At 35.3% G+C, this 18,011-nt stretch overlaps 1 protein-coding gene across 7 annotated transcripts in view; it reads right to left on the reverse strand.

The window, feature by feature from the left end:
• Positions 1–18,011, reverse strand: part of ARID4B (AT-rich interaction domain 4B) — a 131,794-nt gene that overhangs the window by 22,129 nt on the left and 91,654 nt on the right. For 5 of the 7 annotated variants that reach the window (XM_057735546.1, XM_057735547.1, XM_057735550.1 and 2 more), the window contains exons 17-18: positions 16,567–16,821; positions 32–116 (exon numbers count right to left, since the gene is read on the reverse strand). In XM_057735546.1, the coding sequence (XP_057591529.1) occupies positions 32–116; positions 16,567–16,821 (340 nt within the window). The remainder of the gene's footprint in view (positions 1–31; positions 117–16,566; positions 16,822–18,011) is intronic. The other 2 variants (XM_057735548.1, XM_057735549.1) reach the window with 2 other exon arrangements.

Here is an 18,011-nt window from a genome sequence, read left to right on the forward strand (position 1 = left end):
AGCTATAATATATGGCAAAATAAGCACTTACCTTTATTTTCTTGCGATGTTTTATCTTTGGCACATTTTTATCAGCAGGTCTTACTATTTTATCTGCTTTAATCCATTCATCATATCTAAAATTGAAGGAAATTAACATAAATATAAAACATATACCACAGAAGGAACTATGCCATATTAGAGAGAAACTCATATATAGAATCATAACATTTTAGAACTGGAAAGGACCTTGGAGGCCATTTAGTTCAACTTCCTGGTTCAAGGAATAAAGTTACCAAAGCTCAAAGAGATGATGTGACCTGTCCAAGGACACAATGTCAGCTACTGGCTGCGCCAAGACTCAGCAAGATCTCTGGACTCCTGGACTAGCACTCCTTACTCTGCTACCCCAAAGAGAAACCAAATCCCTGCAATAGCTATTAAGAGAAACCACAGTATTTCTATACTTTTTTTGTTTACTTCTGTTCTAAAGCAGCAAGTAGACCATTTTTTTCTAAATGTATCAGGAAGCTATAAAGGAAAGCATGCCTCTGCCAAGTTTTCAGTGTTCTGAGATGCTTCCTACATGTACAGACAGCTGAGAGCCAACAGCTGTGATGGCCTCTCCACTCAGCATGATTTTACAGGGTGCAAGATACTACTGACTGCAATAGATCTATTTGTTTAAAGGGGGAAACAAAGTTTATTTTTGTAAAAACTCAGCCAGAAAGAAGAATCATTAAAAACAAATTAATCTCTTTTGTTTGAAAGTTACATACATTTATTCTGGAAAATGGAAAACTCACTGACATTTTTAACTCAAGAACATGAACAACTGAAAATGAGCTTTTAAATTAAAATGTCCTCATTAGAAGTATTAAGTGAAGTAATAAAGATCTTAAGTCAGAAAACAAATGACTTGGATCATTAGCTTACTAATAAGTTATATTCTTGCTTTAGAGTAGGCCTAGCAAGTATCTGTAACAAATCCCAGGCAGAGCTATACTGCTAGTGCAAACTAAGGGCTGCCACAACACTGTGAGGGCTTAACCCCCACAAGGGTTATGTCAGTGTCTGCTGAAAACTGTGGAGGGCCAGGGCGATAATTAGAGAAGTCGAAGAAAGAATGGAATGAGTTCTAAAAGAGATTTTTACATAATCCTTGCTGACTAGTTATGTGGCCCTAGTCAAGACATTCTCAGCCTCAGACTTAGTTTATTCTGTATAAAATAAGGCCACATTAAAAAGATAAAATAAAGAATAAGACTGTGTATCACATATGGCTCTTTGAGGATCAAATATATGATAAGTAGTTTGAAACAGCTTAAGGCAAATATTATTCTTCTACTAAACACACTTCTCTAGTATTTATACTGGCACAGCAGCACCTACCTGTATATGAACAGTAATTTTAATTTCCCCATTAATACTGAAAATTGCATTATGCTTGAGAAGAAAGCAATTTACTTCCTTCCAAAATTAGAGTGAAGGTGAAGAATGAACAGAAAATATCTGCCCTCCGTGAAGCTGAATGTGAATTTCTAGAAGTTGCTCTTATTTGAATATAGTTATGGAAATCAATGCTATGTATTTTAAGAAAAAAACAAAACAAGCTATTTTCTTATGAGATAAACTAAAAATAGTTCATTACGGTGACACATAGCATAACATAAGCTAAATGAGGATAATAGTTTTTTACCTTTTTTAACCAAACACCATCTGCTGTATGGTGAATTTTGTAATACCAGACATTCTGACTGCCAAGAAGAGTACTACTCAATTCAACTGGATTTTTGACAGGAATTATTATATTTCAAATTAGGGTAGAACAGTAGCTTTCAATACCAGAATATCACCAATATAATGTAGCTCTAATGGAGCACCAAACACATCAAACAAGCTAAAATAGTTACTGTCTCCATAGTTACAATGTTCATTATGACAAGAGAGAGATTTCTTTATGAGTTAGAGGTAATGTATTTTGCTGAAATTCTCTTAGGAACAAGGTAGAAGGAACATATACATAAACAAAATACTGGTTACTCTATATGGTACAGGCTGACACTCGCTGCCTAAGCTCCAACAGAGCACAGGTGCTATACAGTCATCATTTTCTCCTCCACCCAAATATAAACTAAGGATAGTATGTAAGATGACTGGTTATCAGAAGAACTTGAGTAATGAGTTTGGGGGTGAAAAGAGCGTTGTGCCAGGCAGGAGACAAAAAAAGAAAGATTTTGGAATTAGATGGAACAGACTATATATGCTTCTAAAATACCTGAATAGCAGTAATTAAACACTATGGTCCTACTAGTCTATGTAACAATTTTGTTTTTAAAATTACTGAATATTCTGTATGGTTTTAGGAGATTCCTTGAGAAATTCTTTACATATGTTTCCTCCTGGAGTAATTACATGGCAATATATGCTTCTATAAGTATTACCTAGTATTATATTATGACTCCTTTATTATTTGCCTGTTTGTATTCTACTTTTTCATTGCTTTTTATTTGTTCTGCCTCTCCCTTGTTCTAATATTATTCTTTTAGATTTTTTCCTTTTTTCAGCCATTTTTATGCTCTTTTCATAAAATGTAATAACAGACTGTTATTGTCATTATAATTAATATCCTTCAGAACTAGAACATGCCTTAAACACCTATCAAGAATTTATTTCAAAGATAGAGAAACTCAAACCATGGAAGTGAACTGACCTTGCAAGCTATAGGCGTGCCAAAAAGCATTATGTGGGGAGTTAAAGAACGGGAAATGGACTGCCTACTACAGTGTAACACTAGGACGATGGGAGAAGGCGGGCCACCAGGTCTTGCTGGGAATAAGCATACACAAGAGTCCACACCAGCAACTGAAAAAGCCTCATTAAGAATGCACAGTATGAACCAGAGTCCCTCCCATCAGGAAGCATGAATGAGCCTCCTAGATAACTTCCTCCACAAGAGGGCAGACAGCAGTATCAAGCAGTATCAGCAGTATTTCATCTTGCAGAACTGAAAACCACAGCCACAGAAAGATAGAGAAAATGAAAAAGCAGAGGACTTTGTACCAGATGAAGGGACAGGATAAAGCCCCAGAAAAACAACTAAATGAAGAGGAGATAGGCACCCTTACAGAAAAAGAATTCAGAATAATGATAGTGAAGATGATCCAGGACTTTGAAAAAAGACTGGATGCAAAGAAGGAAAAGTTTACCAAAGACCTAGAAGAATTAAAGAACAAACAAACAGAGATATGCAACACAATAATTGAAATGAAAAATACACTAGAAGGAACCAACAGCAGATTAACGGAGGCAGAAGGGCGAATAAGTGACCTGGAAGACAGAATGGTGATCATCACTGATGTGGAAAAGAATAAGGAAAAAAGAATGAAAAGAACTGAAGACAGCCTAAGAGACCTCTGGGACAATGTTAAACACGCCAACATTCGCATCATGGGGGTCCCAGAAAGAGACGAGAGAGAGGAAGGACCCGAGAAAATATTGGAAGAGATTATAGTTGAAAACTTCCCTACCATGGGAAAGGAAATAGCTACCCAAGTCCAGGAAGCACAGAGAGTCCCAGGCAGGATAAACCCAAGGAGAAACACACCAAGACATATAGTAATCAAGCTGACAAAAATTAAAGACAGAGAAATGTTATTAAAAGCAACAAGGGAAAAACAACAAATAACATACAAGGGAACTCCCATAAGGGTAACAGCTGATTTCTCAGCAGAAACTCTGCAAGCCAGAAGGGAGTGGCACGATATATTTCAAGTGATGAAAGGGAAGAACCTACAACCAAGAATACTCTACCCAGCAAGGATCTCATTCAGATTCGACGGAGAAATCAAAAGCTTTCCAGACAAGCAACAGCTAAGAGAATTCAGCACCACCAAACCAGCCCTAAAACAAATGCTAAAGGAACTTCTCTAAGCGGGAAACATAAGAGAAGAAAAGGACCTACAGAAACAACAACAAAACAATTAAGAAAATGGTAATAGGAACATACATATCAATAATTACCTTGAATGTAAATGGACTAAATGCTCCAACCAAAAGACACAGGCTGGCTGAATGGATACAAAAACAAGACCCATATATATGCTGTCTACAAGAGACCCACTTCAGACCTAGGCACACATACAGACGGGAAGTGAGGGGATGGAAAAAGATATTCCATGCAAATGAAAATCAAAAGAAAGCTGGAGTAGCAATATTCATATCAGATAAAATAGACTTTAAAATAAAAAATGTTACAAGAGACAAGAAAGGATATTACATAAAGATCAAGGGATCCATCCAAGAAGAGGAGATAATTATAAATACATATGCACCCAATACAGGAGCACCTCAATACATAAGGCAAATGCTAACAACTATGAAAGAAGAAATGCAAGGCAGAAATAGAGACACAGATGTAGAGAACAAACACATGGACACCAAGTGGGGAAAGCGGGGAGGGTTGGGGGGGAATGAATTGGGAGACTGGGATACCAAACTGTACACTCTAAATATATGCTGTTTATTGTCTGTTAACTGTATCTCAATAAAAGTTCTTAAAAAAAAAAAAAGAATGCACAGTATGAACCAATCCATGATGAGGGAGAAGGGATGAAAACAATGTGTGAGAATTTTGGTTAAGGAAGCTTTTTCAAATTACAAATGCCTTTACCAAACAGAGGTTGAGATCACTGAGGTAAACATTAACAGACAAATATTCAAAATGTAATGAGGTTCTAAATAGCACTTTAGTTGCTTGAGCAACCTTACAAGGAAAAAAAAAAAGATGAGAAAATAAACTGACATCTACAGCTGATCATTGTATGTATTTTAAAAATAGGAAATGCTCTTTCCCTTTATGTAATAACTCATTAGAGTATTATGCAGGAGTTCTATTTTCTTTCTGTTTTTTTTTTTTTTTTTTTTCTTTTTTTGGCTGCAAGGGATTCTAGTTCCCTGACCAGGGATCAAACCTGCGCCCCCTGCATTGGAAGCACAGAGTCTTAATTAGTGGGCTGCCAGGGAAGTTCAGGAGTTCTGTTTTCTTTACGGCATACTTTCAAAGACCAGGAAGGAGAGAAACAAATTTATGTTGGTAAAAAGCAAACTAATACAAGCCAAAATTCAACATTTCCTATTGACACTAAATTATATAAGAAATAGGCCAATTTAATGTTTATTTTAGTAGTATAGTGCTTGTTAATTTAAATAAAGTAATATTAGTGTGTTAAAATCTCTGATTCCCTATCAAATACCAAGAATGAAGACTTGAATGAAGGGAATTTAGTTCAGAACTACAGAAAAACCTGCCACTGATTCTGTTTATTTTATATAAACAAACTTTTTATATGTATATTTAATATATATTAAGAGATTATAACACATTTACTTTAGGCATAAGAAAGTAGTCAAAGAAGATAGAAAATGGGAAAATTTAGTTCAAATTCAAATATCCAGAATAATACCATAAAAACTGAAATTACAGTGAAGTTGGCAAAGTGCAGAAAATTGCAGCTAAGAAATAGAAGACCATAAAATATTTCTCAATTTCTCCTTGGGGCACCATACCAAGTAAGATACCCATTCATCCCTCAAAATACATTCTTAAAGAATACAAGAATTTAAAAAACTAAGTCAAATATAATTTTTTTGGTTTTAAAATGCTTCCATCCTTTTCTCAAACATTCCCAAATACATGGACGTGCTGTCTTTCCCTGAGCTCTAATGGTCATCCTGTCACAGTGGCTAATTCTTGATTCTGCTTTAAGTACCATAATGGGAATCAAGACATTAGAATGAGTATTCTCAAGGGGTCTCTCTACTGCACAGGAACAAGACTACTAACAGCTATTTAGGGGAACAGGTATTCAAGGAAACCACTTTATTGATAAATACCTAGATTTCCCCCCACGGGTAGCAGGGCTGTTGCTGTCAGCTACCATGTTTTGTGATAATGTAGCTTGAAAACCAGGAGAGAAATTTAAGCTAAGTGGTTGGCCTACAAACAAAATGACCTGCAACTGTAATCCAAGCAATAGAGTTTCATGAGAATGAGGAAAATCAAGTAGTCTGGATTATTGATATAAACTACACTACCTTTTGTGTGTGTGTGTGTGTAAGCCGCTGTTGGCCAGGTTTTCTTTTTTTTAATTAATTAATTAATTTATTATTTTTGGGGGGGTACACCAAGTTCAATCATCTGTTTTTATACATATATCCCTGTACACTACCTTTAGTTGGACTTTAAATTTAGAAATTAAGAACAGAAGAGAGTAATTGGCCTGTTTGTGACAAAAGGAAATACAGTTTGCCAGGGAACAAGGAAAAGAAGATTACTAAATGCTTCCATTTAAAAACAAATATTAAAAAACAAAGAAAAACAAATACTGAAACAAATATTAACAAACACTGAGTTCGAAAATGAAGACTAGGTCTGTTAATGATTAGACCATATTTTTTCAATTCAGTTATCAATAAATTCACTGTAATTAATGTATGGGGTCTAGACAAGTATCTTATCTGATATTTAAAGTACTAAAAAAAACATTTTCAAAGAATATACTGACTTATTCGAGAATATTCTATTGAGATCATCTAACATTCAACTAATGGAATAAACACAAAAGAACAAATGCGTGGGCAACTCATTTAACTTCTCGCGGTCTGCTCCCTGACCTACATAAAATGAAGAAGGTAGAACAGATAATCCCCAAAATTAAAAAATTATATGAAACTCCCAGACTAAAAGTCTACTTATGCATTCAACAGATACTTCTTAGGTACCTGTAACGTGACAGGTTCTGCACTAGGCACTGGGTAATGAATGCACCACAGCTCTTTATCAAGGAGCTTACAATTTAACAGAGAGGACAACACTAATCAGTCATTACATAAGTAATACAAACCTCCTGAACCATCCGAAAAGGGTAGCTACATAAATATGTGGAAATTTTAATGTGTTGAATTAAATATTTATACAAAGCTAAAAGGAACCATTCAGAGACCACAGCATACTTGCTCTCACCAGAGAAAAATAGAGTTCTAAAAAGAAAATGTTTTGACTTTTGTTTGGATGTGCTGGCAAATCATCTAAGAAATCATTTAGCAACAATAAAAAATGGAAAAGAACATTAGTCAACCAGACATAAGATAACAAAATGGTTACTGTGTCCACAAGAATTCAGATTTTGGTCCTGCTTAAACCCAACTAAACCACTTTCAAAGAAATATTATCAGCCATGTATTAATATAAACACACAATAATTACATGCAGAATAAGGATACTATACAAATAACTTCATAAGCAAAACCAAACTGACAAAATACTTCAAAAACTCATTATTTAAAATATGCATACAGATTATAAAAGATAAAGTCTAATAACCAACCATTAATACAAGTGAAATATTAAAATCATTTGCATTTTGTTTTCTGTAATGGACTCATTTCATAATTGCCAAACAATATGTATTTTATATCTAGCCTATCTACATGCAAAAAAGTTGATATATGTCATAAAACTAAGCTTTTTTTTTGTTTAATAAATTTATTTTTGGCTGCGTTGGGTCTTGGTGGGCTTTCTCTAGTTGCGACTAGCGGGGGCTACTCTTTGTTGTGGTGCGCAGGCTTCTCAAGTGCGGTGGCTTCTCTTGTTGTGGGGCACGGGCTCTAGGCGCGTGGGCTTCAGTAGCTGTGGCCCACGGGCTCTTCCCGGACCAGGGCTCAGGGCTCAAACTCGTGTACCCTGAATTGGCAGGCGGATTCTTAACCACTGTACGACCAGGGAAGTCCCCTTTAAAAACCTCACATCTAAAGTGGAAATTTAGGCCCTCTTAGCATGGGAAGTAATTTTTTCCCCATTGAGAAAGAAAGTAAGGGGGAAGAATATGACACTGTAATAGAAGAAAAGACCAAGTCATGATGAACAGCAGTACTAGTTATTATCAATTATAAACCTTATAAGCAATTTACTCAATATTTACCTACTTTATGAACTTTCTATAATAATCTCAATTTACACATTTATTTTTAATGTGAGAGAATATCTAAAGCAAAATTTATAAAGAAACCTACTGAGTACAATTTAATGCTTTTAATCATGTACTTAAGATAAAACAAAGATAAAAGCATCATATTATTAAAAAAAATTCTAAGCATGCTATTAATATTTCATATTTCCACTCCATATAACACTTAAAATCCACATCAAAGAAACAGGAATGGTGTTCATCGTAATAAAGAATAGCAGAATGATAGAAACATGAATATTACAGCATCATCATATTAAAGATTTGACACAAACTGCCCAACAGAAATGTATTTTAATCATACAGATCTGTTTTCCTAGAGAATTTACCTCTGTAAAATGAAACAAAGGTATAGATCTTCAGGCAAAGGTAGTACCAATATATAATGCTAAGAACACATCACAGAGCATTGTACCAGGCTTATAAAGACCACTGCAAATGGGTAACAACTCTGGCCACTCGTATTTGTGATGCAGATGCTGACTTCTAAAGGTATCCCCAAAGTTTGTTTTCTTAATATTGATAAGTGTAGGGGATTAGTATTTTTGTGCACATTTAGACATACATACTGATGTAACTGCCAATCTACAAAACTATGAAATGGAATAGGTCTAAATTATTTTAATGCTTTACATTAAATGTACCTGTCAATCTACAAAAAATACTGAATGGAACAGGCCCAGGTAAGTAAACACTCAGAGAGAGGGTGAGAGAGAGAGAGAGAAAAAGGACGAAAGGAAGAGGAAAGGGAAAGACAGAGAAAGAGAGAGAGGCCACCTGAGTTTATTAATCTTTCTCACAAAGGAAATTATTTTCACTTGCACTGAAAAACTAATCAACTCAAAAGTCATTTTTTAAGTAAAAATTATGTTTCTGTTCACCTTACTGCTTATAAGCTTTCTTTTAAATTTCTCTACAGGTAGGACTGTCTGATACAAAGCATTTGTGTGCTGCAAAAGAATTTTCACACGAGCAGTAACATATAGCCCTTTGACTTCCACTGTAGTTGCTAATTTTAATGGTTTATAGCATGAACATAAGTGAATAGGCTAGGAGACAGTGACAGAAGGGTTTATGGAGACAAGAGTTTGGAGATGGCAGTGAGGTATCAAGAAAAGAAGAACGGCACACAAAAGGACGAGCGTGCAAAGGCAAGAGGAAGACTTGGTGAGAAGGATACGGGCAACATTCCCTTTCTCCCCCCAGAACAGACTGACAGATATTTCCTGGGAAACCACTGTCAAATGGCCTTCATTTATAGTTCTTTAACTTTCAACAATAAAAATAAGGCAGACAACTTCCTAGAGTACCTTGCTTTCCCTGCTATCATTACCAGAATAATTATTTCAAAGCATATGAGTAGAACAACTTTGTACTCTTATCAATATTCCTAAGTCCAAAGGCATATACAGCCTTTGTACGGCAGGGAAAGAGCAGGGGAATTAAGCTGAAAAAGTGACATAAAATTTTTCAAAGGAACAAAAGGAGAGATGGACTGGAAGAAAAGTCACAGGGTATGAGCACTTCCAATCAGATTCATTCAAGTATCTTACTATCAATCCCATTTTGGCTGCTAATTAGGAGATGGGCTCTCTACATGACCCAAAGATGTCATTTAAAAAACTGACTACCATAACCATATATAAAAATTAACTCAGGATGGACCAAAACCCTAAATATTAGAGCTAAAACTAAAAATCCTTCTAAGAAAATGGGGAAACTTTCATAACACTGTATTTGGCAATGTTTTCTAGGAAACAACACCAAAAGCACAAGCAATAAAGAAAAAACAGATAAACTGGGCTTTATCAAAAATAAAAAGACACTATTAAGCGTGAAAAGACAATTCTGTGGGTTCACAGAATGGGAGAAAATACTTTTGCAAATCACATCTCTGATAAGGGATTAGTATACAGAATATATGAAGAATTCCTACAACTCCTTAACAACAAAAAACAACCAATTCAAAAATGGGCAAAGGGCTTGAATAGACATTTCCCCAAAAAAGACACACAAATGATCATGTAAAATTAAATACATAAAAAGATGCTCAACATCACTAGTTATTAAGGAAATGCAAATCAAAACAACGAGATACCTGCTAGATTAGCTATAAATAAACATTTTTTCAAAAACAGAAAATGACAAGCATTGACAAGGATATGGAAAAATTGGAACCCCTAACACACTGCTGGTAAGAATGTAAAATGATGTAGCCTCTGTGAAAAATAGTTTGTTCCTCAAAAAGTTAAGCAAACCTAGCATATAATAAAATAATAAAAAAGAGATTCCAGTGAGAAAGCCAAGCCATATCTGTCCCAATCCCCCACTAGTCTCTACAGTCCACAGGTATTACTTTTACATACAAGCCCCCCTTTTTTAGATTTAACTTCTGCTCTACTTCCATTTTGCTGCCAGGAGGTCCAATCTAGTTCAATATTCATTTAATAGTTGCCATATGCCAGGCAGGTACAGAACATTTTAGATGTGGAAAGGGCTATTAGCGGAATGAATATGAAATTGAGGGGTTTATTTTCATGTTTTAAAATTAAATGCAATTTCGTAATGTAAAGTAAGGTGGTCCCAATATAAAAAGCTTAAACAATGGAAAAAAAAATTTATCCACAGTCCTACATGGAAGTTATATTCCAGGAAGTCAAACCCTTTGGCTCAGAAAAATAATTTAGAAAAATTCAATATCAGAAAAGTGACTCAGGGACTTCCCTGGTGGTGCAGTGGTTAAGAATCCGCCTGCCAATGCAGGGGACACAGGTTCAATTCCTGGTCCAGGAAGATCCCACATGCCATGGAGCAGCTAAGCCCGTGTGCCATAACTACTGAGCCTGCGCACCACAACTATTGAGCACACATGCTGCAACTACTGAAGCCCTTGCCCCTAGAGCCTGTGCTCTGCAACGAGAAGCCACCACAATGAGAAACCCATGCACAGTGACAAAGAGTAGCCCCTGCTCACCACAACTAGAGAAAGCCCGTGCACAGGAACAAAAGACCCAATGCAGCCAATTAATTAATTAATTAATTAATTTTTTAAAAAGTGACTCAAATCAGGACTGGAAAATCAGGAATACAATGTAAAATAAGTTAAAATGGATACCAGAAGAATAAAAGAAGGGAAAAATTAGAAGGGAGAAAACACATGAAGAAATAAGACACAAAAGACAGAATGACCGAGGGGTGGTTTTTAATTCTGAGAAAGGTAGAAAAGGAAAATAAACAAGAAAAGTAGTTGCAGCTGCAGCAGCCAGAACCCACATGAAAAGTATCACAGAAGGGGGGGATCAGCTGGGTCAGGTACTCAGGTAAGGCAAGTAACAAGAAGTCAAGAAATAAGGATGTAATTTGGCTAGATGGGGTCCCTGATGATGGTTCTGGAGGCATGGTGAGGGCAAAAGCCTTACAGGGTTGGGTTTCTTTTACACAAAAACTACAGGGGGCAAACTGCATAACAAGTGTAAATAACTCAAATCGTTTTTTGCTGGACAGAAGTACAGCAAGGAAACTGCACAGTAGGGAAAGTAGGCGGAAGCTCAAATCAGTCTTCTTTGAGATGAGAGAAATAACTGCAGTTCTATATGTGGATGGGAATGGTTTAGAACACATCGAGAAACTGAGAAAAAAGGGGAGAATTTCTGGGCCCCTATCTCTGATTGAAGCAAGAAGGTATGGCAGTTAGAAGACAGGTTTTTAGACAGTAGCATGCTTGGTCACCTAAGGCTAAAGAAGAGAAGGCCAGTGTAGCAGCAGATGCAGATAAGAAGGTGATATAGTGGAATTCTGTAGAAGTTCTCTTCTTTCAATTTTTCAATGAGGTCACCAGCTAAAAGTAGGGATGGGGGAGGTTGCTGGGGATTTAAAGAGATAAGAAACAGTATGAAAAAAGATTTTTCTGTAACTATGTATGATGATGGATGTTAATTAGATTTATTGTGGTGATCATTTTGCAATATATACAGGTACCAAATCATTCTGTTGTACACCTGAAACTAATATTGTATGTTAATTATACAAATAAAATTATAATAATAATTAAAAATTACTCCCTTAAAAAAATGAAACAGTCTGAGAAAGCAGAAAGGGCATAGGAAGGAGGACATACACTGCCCACTTGAGGTTCACAGTCGCAAATTTAAAATAAGACCAGTCATTGTGGTTGTCTACTTTCCTCCAGACAGGATCAGCTGTACAGGTGCAGGCAAGGAATAGGAGGAGTGTTAGATTTAACCAGCATTCTTGTGGTTTTGTCAAGCAGGTACTACAAAGCAACACAAGAGCAACAGAAGAACATGGGGGTAAAAAACAAACAAACATAATTATAACAAATGACTGAAAAATGTAAGCAACACAGGAGAGGTTGAGGGCATTAGGCGGGTAAGGGGGGGTTGTAAATGCTGGAATGGTACTTCCCTCACCTGGACAATGAATTCCTTGATAGAAACTATTTCTTTGTACCTCTAGTGCCAAGAATAGTATTTGGCCACAGATTCTGAACTTCTGTTTACCAAATAAAGGAATATATTTGATAAAAAGCAGTTGAATGTTCACAAAAAATGGGATTAAACTCATTTGTTTGTGAAAGCTTTTTACTAGTTCCCACTCTACCCACTCTCTCCAAAGAGGAGCCAGTTTGCTTAGAAAAATAAGGTATTTTTAAAATGAAATACTCTTTCATTTCAAATAACATATTTAAGTATAATTTATCTTGTTTTTAGTCTTCTATAACTTGTAATATGGAACAGAACTAACTGTTGTTACTTATTCAAGACTTTTACAGTTGAAATTTTACAGTGTCTCTTTTCTCTTTTTCTTTTACTTAAGGGTATCCTTTAACACAGTTGGGAATCGCCAATATTAAAAAAAATTCTCTAATCAAATTCCCAACTCCTTGATTATGGAAAGCCAAAGTAGAAATGAATGGAGAAAAACAAATCAGCATCAATACATAATAAAATATTGATGTATTTTAAATCCCATGCCAAGTAGTCTAGATAGTTCCAACATACTTGGTTGTATTACTGAACAAGGATAGTTGTTACTGAACTCCAACACACTCAAGTTTATGGCCAGTGAATTTCAAAGTGTAACTTTATTTTCAGACATCAATCTCATGTTTTACGGCATGACCTAGAAACTTGAGAGTGAAAAGGATCAATCAGCTAATGATGCTTGGTGACGACCTAGAGGGGTGGGATAGGGAGGATGAGAGGGAGGCTTAAGACGGAGGGGATATGGGGATATATGTATAAATACATCTGATTCACTTTGTTGTACAACGGAAACTGGCACAACATTGTAAAGCAATTACACTCCAATAAAGATCTGAAGAAAACACCACTGAGAGAAATTAAACAGAACAGAGAGCCTACTATTAAAAATTACTGAAGTATGATGTTTTAAATGTATGGAGATACATTTTTTAAGACTATAAGAGAACACATTACAATGTTAATAGTGATCCTATCTTTTATGTATTTTCTCATTTTTCTACATTGAATGCTATTTTTAGATGAGTTTTTAAAAATTCTATAAAAAAGCATGTGGTGAACATTTAGTAAATGCTATATAGCACTAGACAATATTTTTATATATGGTCACCACATCTGAAAAATGCTGTGCCAATACTGTACCATTTAGAAGTCATTATGTGGTTTAGGATCCAGAATTCTGGCTGTTTTCCGTAAATTTGATGCAAGTAGGTTATAATGTCTTTTTTCTCATTGTAGTAGTAAAAAACAAATTGGCCCAAACGCTATCTTGTGTAACAAAAAACTTAGGATTTTCAGTTGTGAAATAGGGGTATAAATGAAAATTAATGTAAAGGTTTATACAGCACTTTAGAAAAAATGAAAAGTGTAGAAATCACAAGAAAAACGGTATTTTTCTAAGAAAGATATTCTTATTTTCTTTCAGAAAAACCTGCTTGCTGGAAAATGTTTCAGATCAAACAAAACTCAAACAGCTCCATACAAAATTTCCAAAACGCTACTGTAATGAACAACTGCCAATGAAGATAAAACTATTTTTATGAAACTTCATGCATAAATCTTCATTTCTAATTGCACATCTCAAGTGTAAATTCAGAGATCAAGCTGAATACCCCCAAAATTATAGGAAAACAGTTGTAGAGCTGATGAGGATTTGTTGAGGTCCTCATTAGATTAGCTTCAGACATGAAGGAGCAGCAAAATTCATAATTATTGCTTATTCATTTAATAAGACAGACTCTGGTTATTATTTCAGAAAGAAACAGGAATACTGCTGTGTTGACTATAAGAAAATTAACTGCTTAATCTACTGAAGTACAATTGTTTTCTCTGTGATGTTGGAGTCTGTAGAGATCCACCCTACAGGTCTTCGTCAACATGGTAAGTTTTCTTCTTTTGAAAATTCATAACATACAAGCGTGTGAGTCGTCAGGAGTAGATGGCATCCTTCTCGTTAACACAAGCATGTCTTGTTGAACTAGGTCTCGTTTTTCTTTTCTATATTATTAAAAACTTGAATGCCTCAATTTAAAATCATCCCTTACCCTACCCAACCCCCTATCAATTTCAAAGCTCAAGTACTGAACATTCTTTCTACCCTCTAAAAATCCAAGTGTTCCTAGGATAGGATTATGCTTTCCTTTAGTCGGTCTTTTCTTAACAAAACAGAAAGTTGCCTCTTAATTGCAGAATAATTTTATGAATGTCTCAATTCTTACACCTACTAAGCCCCTTCTGTTTAATGAGATAGTTAATAGAAAATAATCAAGGCCTCATCACAGCGAAACTTCCAGAACACCTAAATTCTATCCATTTGTCACAGAATTTAAAGCATTTTACAAAAGGCCACTAAGGAAAACTGCCTCATTATATAAACTAGCAAAATAACTAAAAGAACTGAAAAAAAAAAAGAAGTAAAAGATGATGTAGCTCAGATTATCTATCTTGTGGGCATTACTCAGTAATCATTAATTTTTGCTGATTCAATTTTTCCTTCCTGATTTTAAACTAACATATTCAACATTTACATTTACATCCTAGGCCAAAGTGGAACTCCCTTTACATTTATATTTCATAAGATCATTTAGTAAAATCAAAATGATTAAATATCAAAGACAGCAAAATATTCTGATAGCAGCCCTATCTGAGATCTCAAGTATCTTTCTTTGAACATGATCATTAATAGTCAGCTCTTCAGGTCAGGAAAATCAGGCACCACAGAGGCAGCACAAGAACCAACTGCCAAAAGGATAAATTACACATGATGCTGAAAGTGATATCTGGAAAAGCTTATGTTTCATCAGGACAATACTGATGACAGGCATGCTTAAAATCCAAAGCTTTGTTCATCTTCTCGGTTAGAAATAACAAAGAAAAAAGTCCCGAACAAAGCTCCTAAACATTTCCTTATGACTTAAGTTGCTATTTTCTTCCAAGATTCAGAATGGATCAGAACTGTACTTTTTTCAAATTAAGAAAGGTAATAGATTAGACAGGCTTCTAGAACTTCCTATTGCCACAAAAGGACAACACAAACTGTACTTTCAAGAAACAGAGAGTGTATTTTTTTTAAGAAACAGAGAATCTGAGATGATGCTTTCTTAAAAACTTCCCAAACCACAGAATACAATTTAAATATAACGCATGAGAACTGTATTCCTCCTTGAAGACACTAAGTACACCATGAAACCACCAATGAAAACTCCAATGGTTACCTCTTTAAGGGCTACAACTCTATCACAGGCTACTTCAAATATAGTAGCAAACATTCCAAAATGAACACGGTTTCTCTTAAAAGATATCGAAATGCTCAGATCCCAAAACTAGGTTGCCAACTTTGGATAAAATTCAAATATAAAACTTCTCTAGATAAACCAAAGGAAGCTTGTATAAGAAGAAAATTCAGTTTCGCCTTTCAGTTTCCTAGGTGAGTAGTCAGACTGTGCACTCTATTCCAGTCAAGAAGACTTGCTCGTAATGTTTCAATCATATTGTTTCAAACATAAAAATTAATTTCTGAGGCTTCTGAACAAGGCTGCAATGCAAGAGCTGTTAATGAGGATTAAGGCCTTCTTGAAATAGCTAGAGCTTCCTAAGAAACTGCGACTTTAAAATCCCTGCCTACTAAAGGAAAGAAACATGACTTAAGAAGATTAAAAGGAGAGGTTACTGTGGCAAGGTGGCTGAAAATGCAAGAGAGCAAGAAGCCTGATACTGGCTTGTAGACATCAAGAAGCTCAAATTCCTTTTTACCTTTTAGAGAAACTTTTCTATCATTTTACTAATAATGTGGCCTCTATTAATCTACATGCGTAACATAAAAATCAGCTACACAGACTTCACTTCTCTAGACACTAAGGATATCTTCGAAGTATTGAAAACAGTTAAGTAGGAAGTTACTGAGTGAGGCACTTACATGCCAAAACTATATGTTTTTTATGTGGTATCCTATGACCTCAGTTAGAATACTAATAAATCTATAATTCGTTAAATGTTAAAATAGGAAATTATTTTACAGGTGTTTTTAGGTAGTAATCACTAACTAAAACTCAAGTTACCTCACATTCCATCCGCAGTAATGCACCAAGTAAAGGACCTCTCCACCTTCGACATCAGAATCTTTAATACTAGCTTCATACATTTTTTGATTTTTCCCTCGTCCATACCGCACTTGGACTTTCATGCCTGGTGGATAGCACTCAAACTCCTCTTCTTCTTTGTTGTGGTCATCCTCTTCCTCCTCTTCCTCCTCCTCCTCCTCCTCCTCTTCTGCTTCTTCATCATCTTCATCTTCCTCTTTATTCGTTTCATCTCTTGAAAGGTTTAAAAAATTGCAGTTAATAAAAGATACTTCATAAGCTTTTCAGTTCCAAACCACATAAACTGATAAAAATTGTGGCTGTGATTGTTCCGGGAACAGCAGGTTCCAAGTGTATGATATTCTCTGAGTTTCAATTTAATATTAAAAACTAAAACTGTATAAGATGAACATGGATGGTTACAGAAAGATGCATTCAGAGAAAATGAAAATTGAAAAGTAAGTCCATTAAAAGAAAATGTCCAACAGCCAGAAGAACAGAAGTTGTGCTGAACAGCAAGAAACTAGTAAGGGTGAATGTAACATTTTTCTCATGTTGTATTGTAAAACGTTTCACATCTCAGTTGACAAAAACAAAAATCATCATACCTCACAGCCATTTTCTGACTAAATATCATTTTTCATTCAAATATTTCCAGTCTCAGGATGTTTAAACAAAACTTTTTACTAGCCAAATGGCTAGTCTTAATAACTTTAAAATAATTCCAACTAAACTTCCAAAAGTTATACTAAATGAAACATTACTTTACCTCTCATAGGAATATCCTACTAACTTTGCATTACTATCACAGCAGGTTTTTTTCTTTCTATTCGTCTAAACTTCAACACGATTTCTGCTCTCTCTACCACATATTTACTGAATGTCCTCTTCTACCAATTCTCTCAACTTTAAAGTTCTGGGTATATGAGAGGCCAACTCGAAATAGTATGAAGCTAAAAGTCATTTGCATTCTAGAAGCAGCAACGCAACCACTCTGGTCTTCTCAATATCATGTATTTTCTAAAACTGAGCATTCATATTCATTTTATATTAGCCACAAATCTGTATTCAACAAATAGGAGAAAATCTTAAATTATAAATCCTTCCAAGCACTAGATTTACAAAAAAAAATTTTCAGAAAATAGGAAACCCTGGACTATATTTAGTTTTAATTCACTCTGCAGTATGTCTATACTTATTACAACAGTTTTCTCTCAAAAAGAATCTATCACTTTATAGCTGACGAATGAATGTCATAAAACAGAACCACAAGACAACTAAATAATTAAGCTTTAAAAGTTAATGGCTAGCACTTCCGAGGTGGCGCAGTAGTTAAGAATCCGCCTGCCAATGCAGGGCACAAGGGTTTGGAGCCCTGCTCCAGGAAGATCCCACGTGCCTCGGAGCAACTAAGCCCGTGTGTC

The sequence above is a fragment of the Hippopotamus amphibius genome, chromosome 5 (assembly GCF_030028045.1).
Source record: "Hippopotamus amphibius kiboko isolate mHipAmp2 chromosome 5, mHipAmp2.hap2, whole genome shotgun sequence".
NCBI classification, from domain to species: Eukaryota; Metazoa; Chordata; class Mammalia; order Artiodactyla; family Hippopotamidae; genus Hippopotamus; species Hippopotamus amphibius.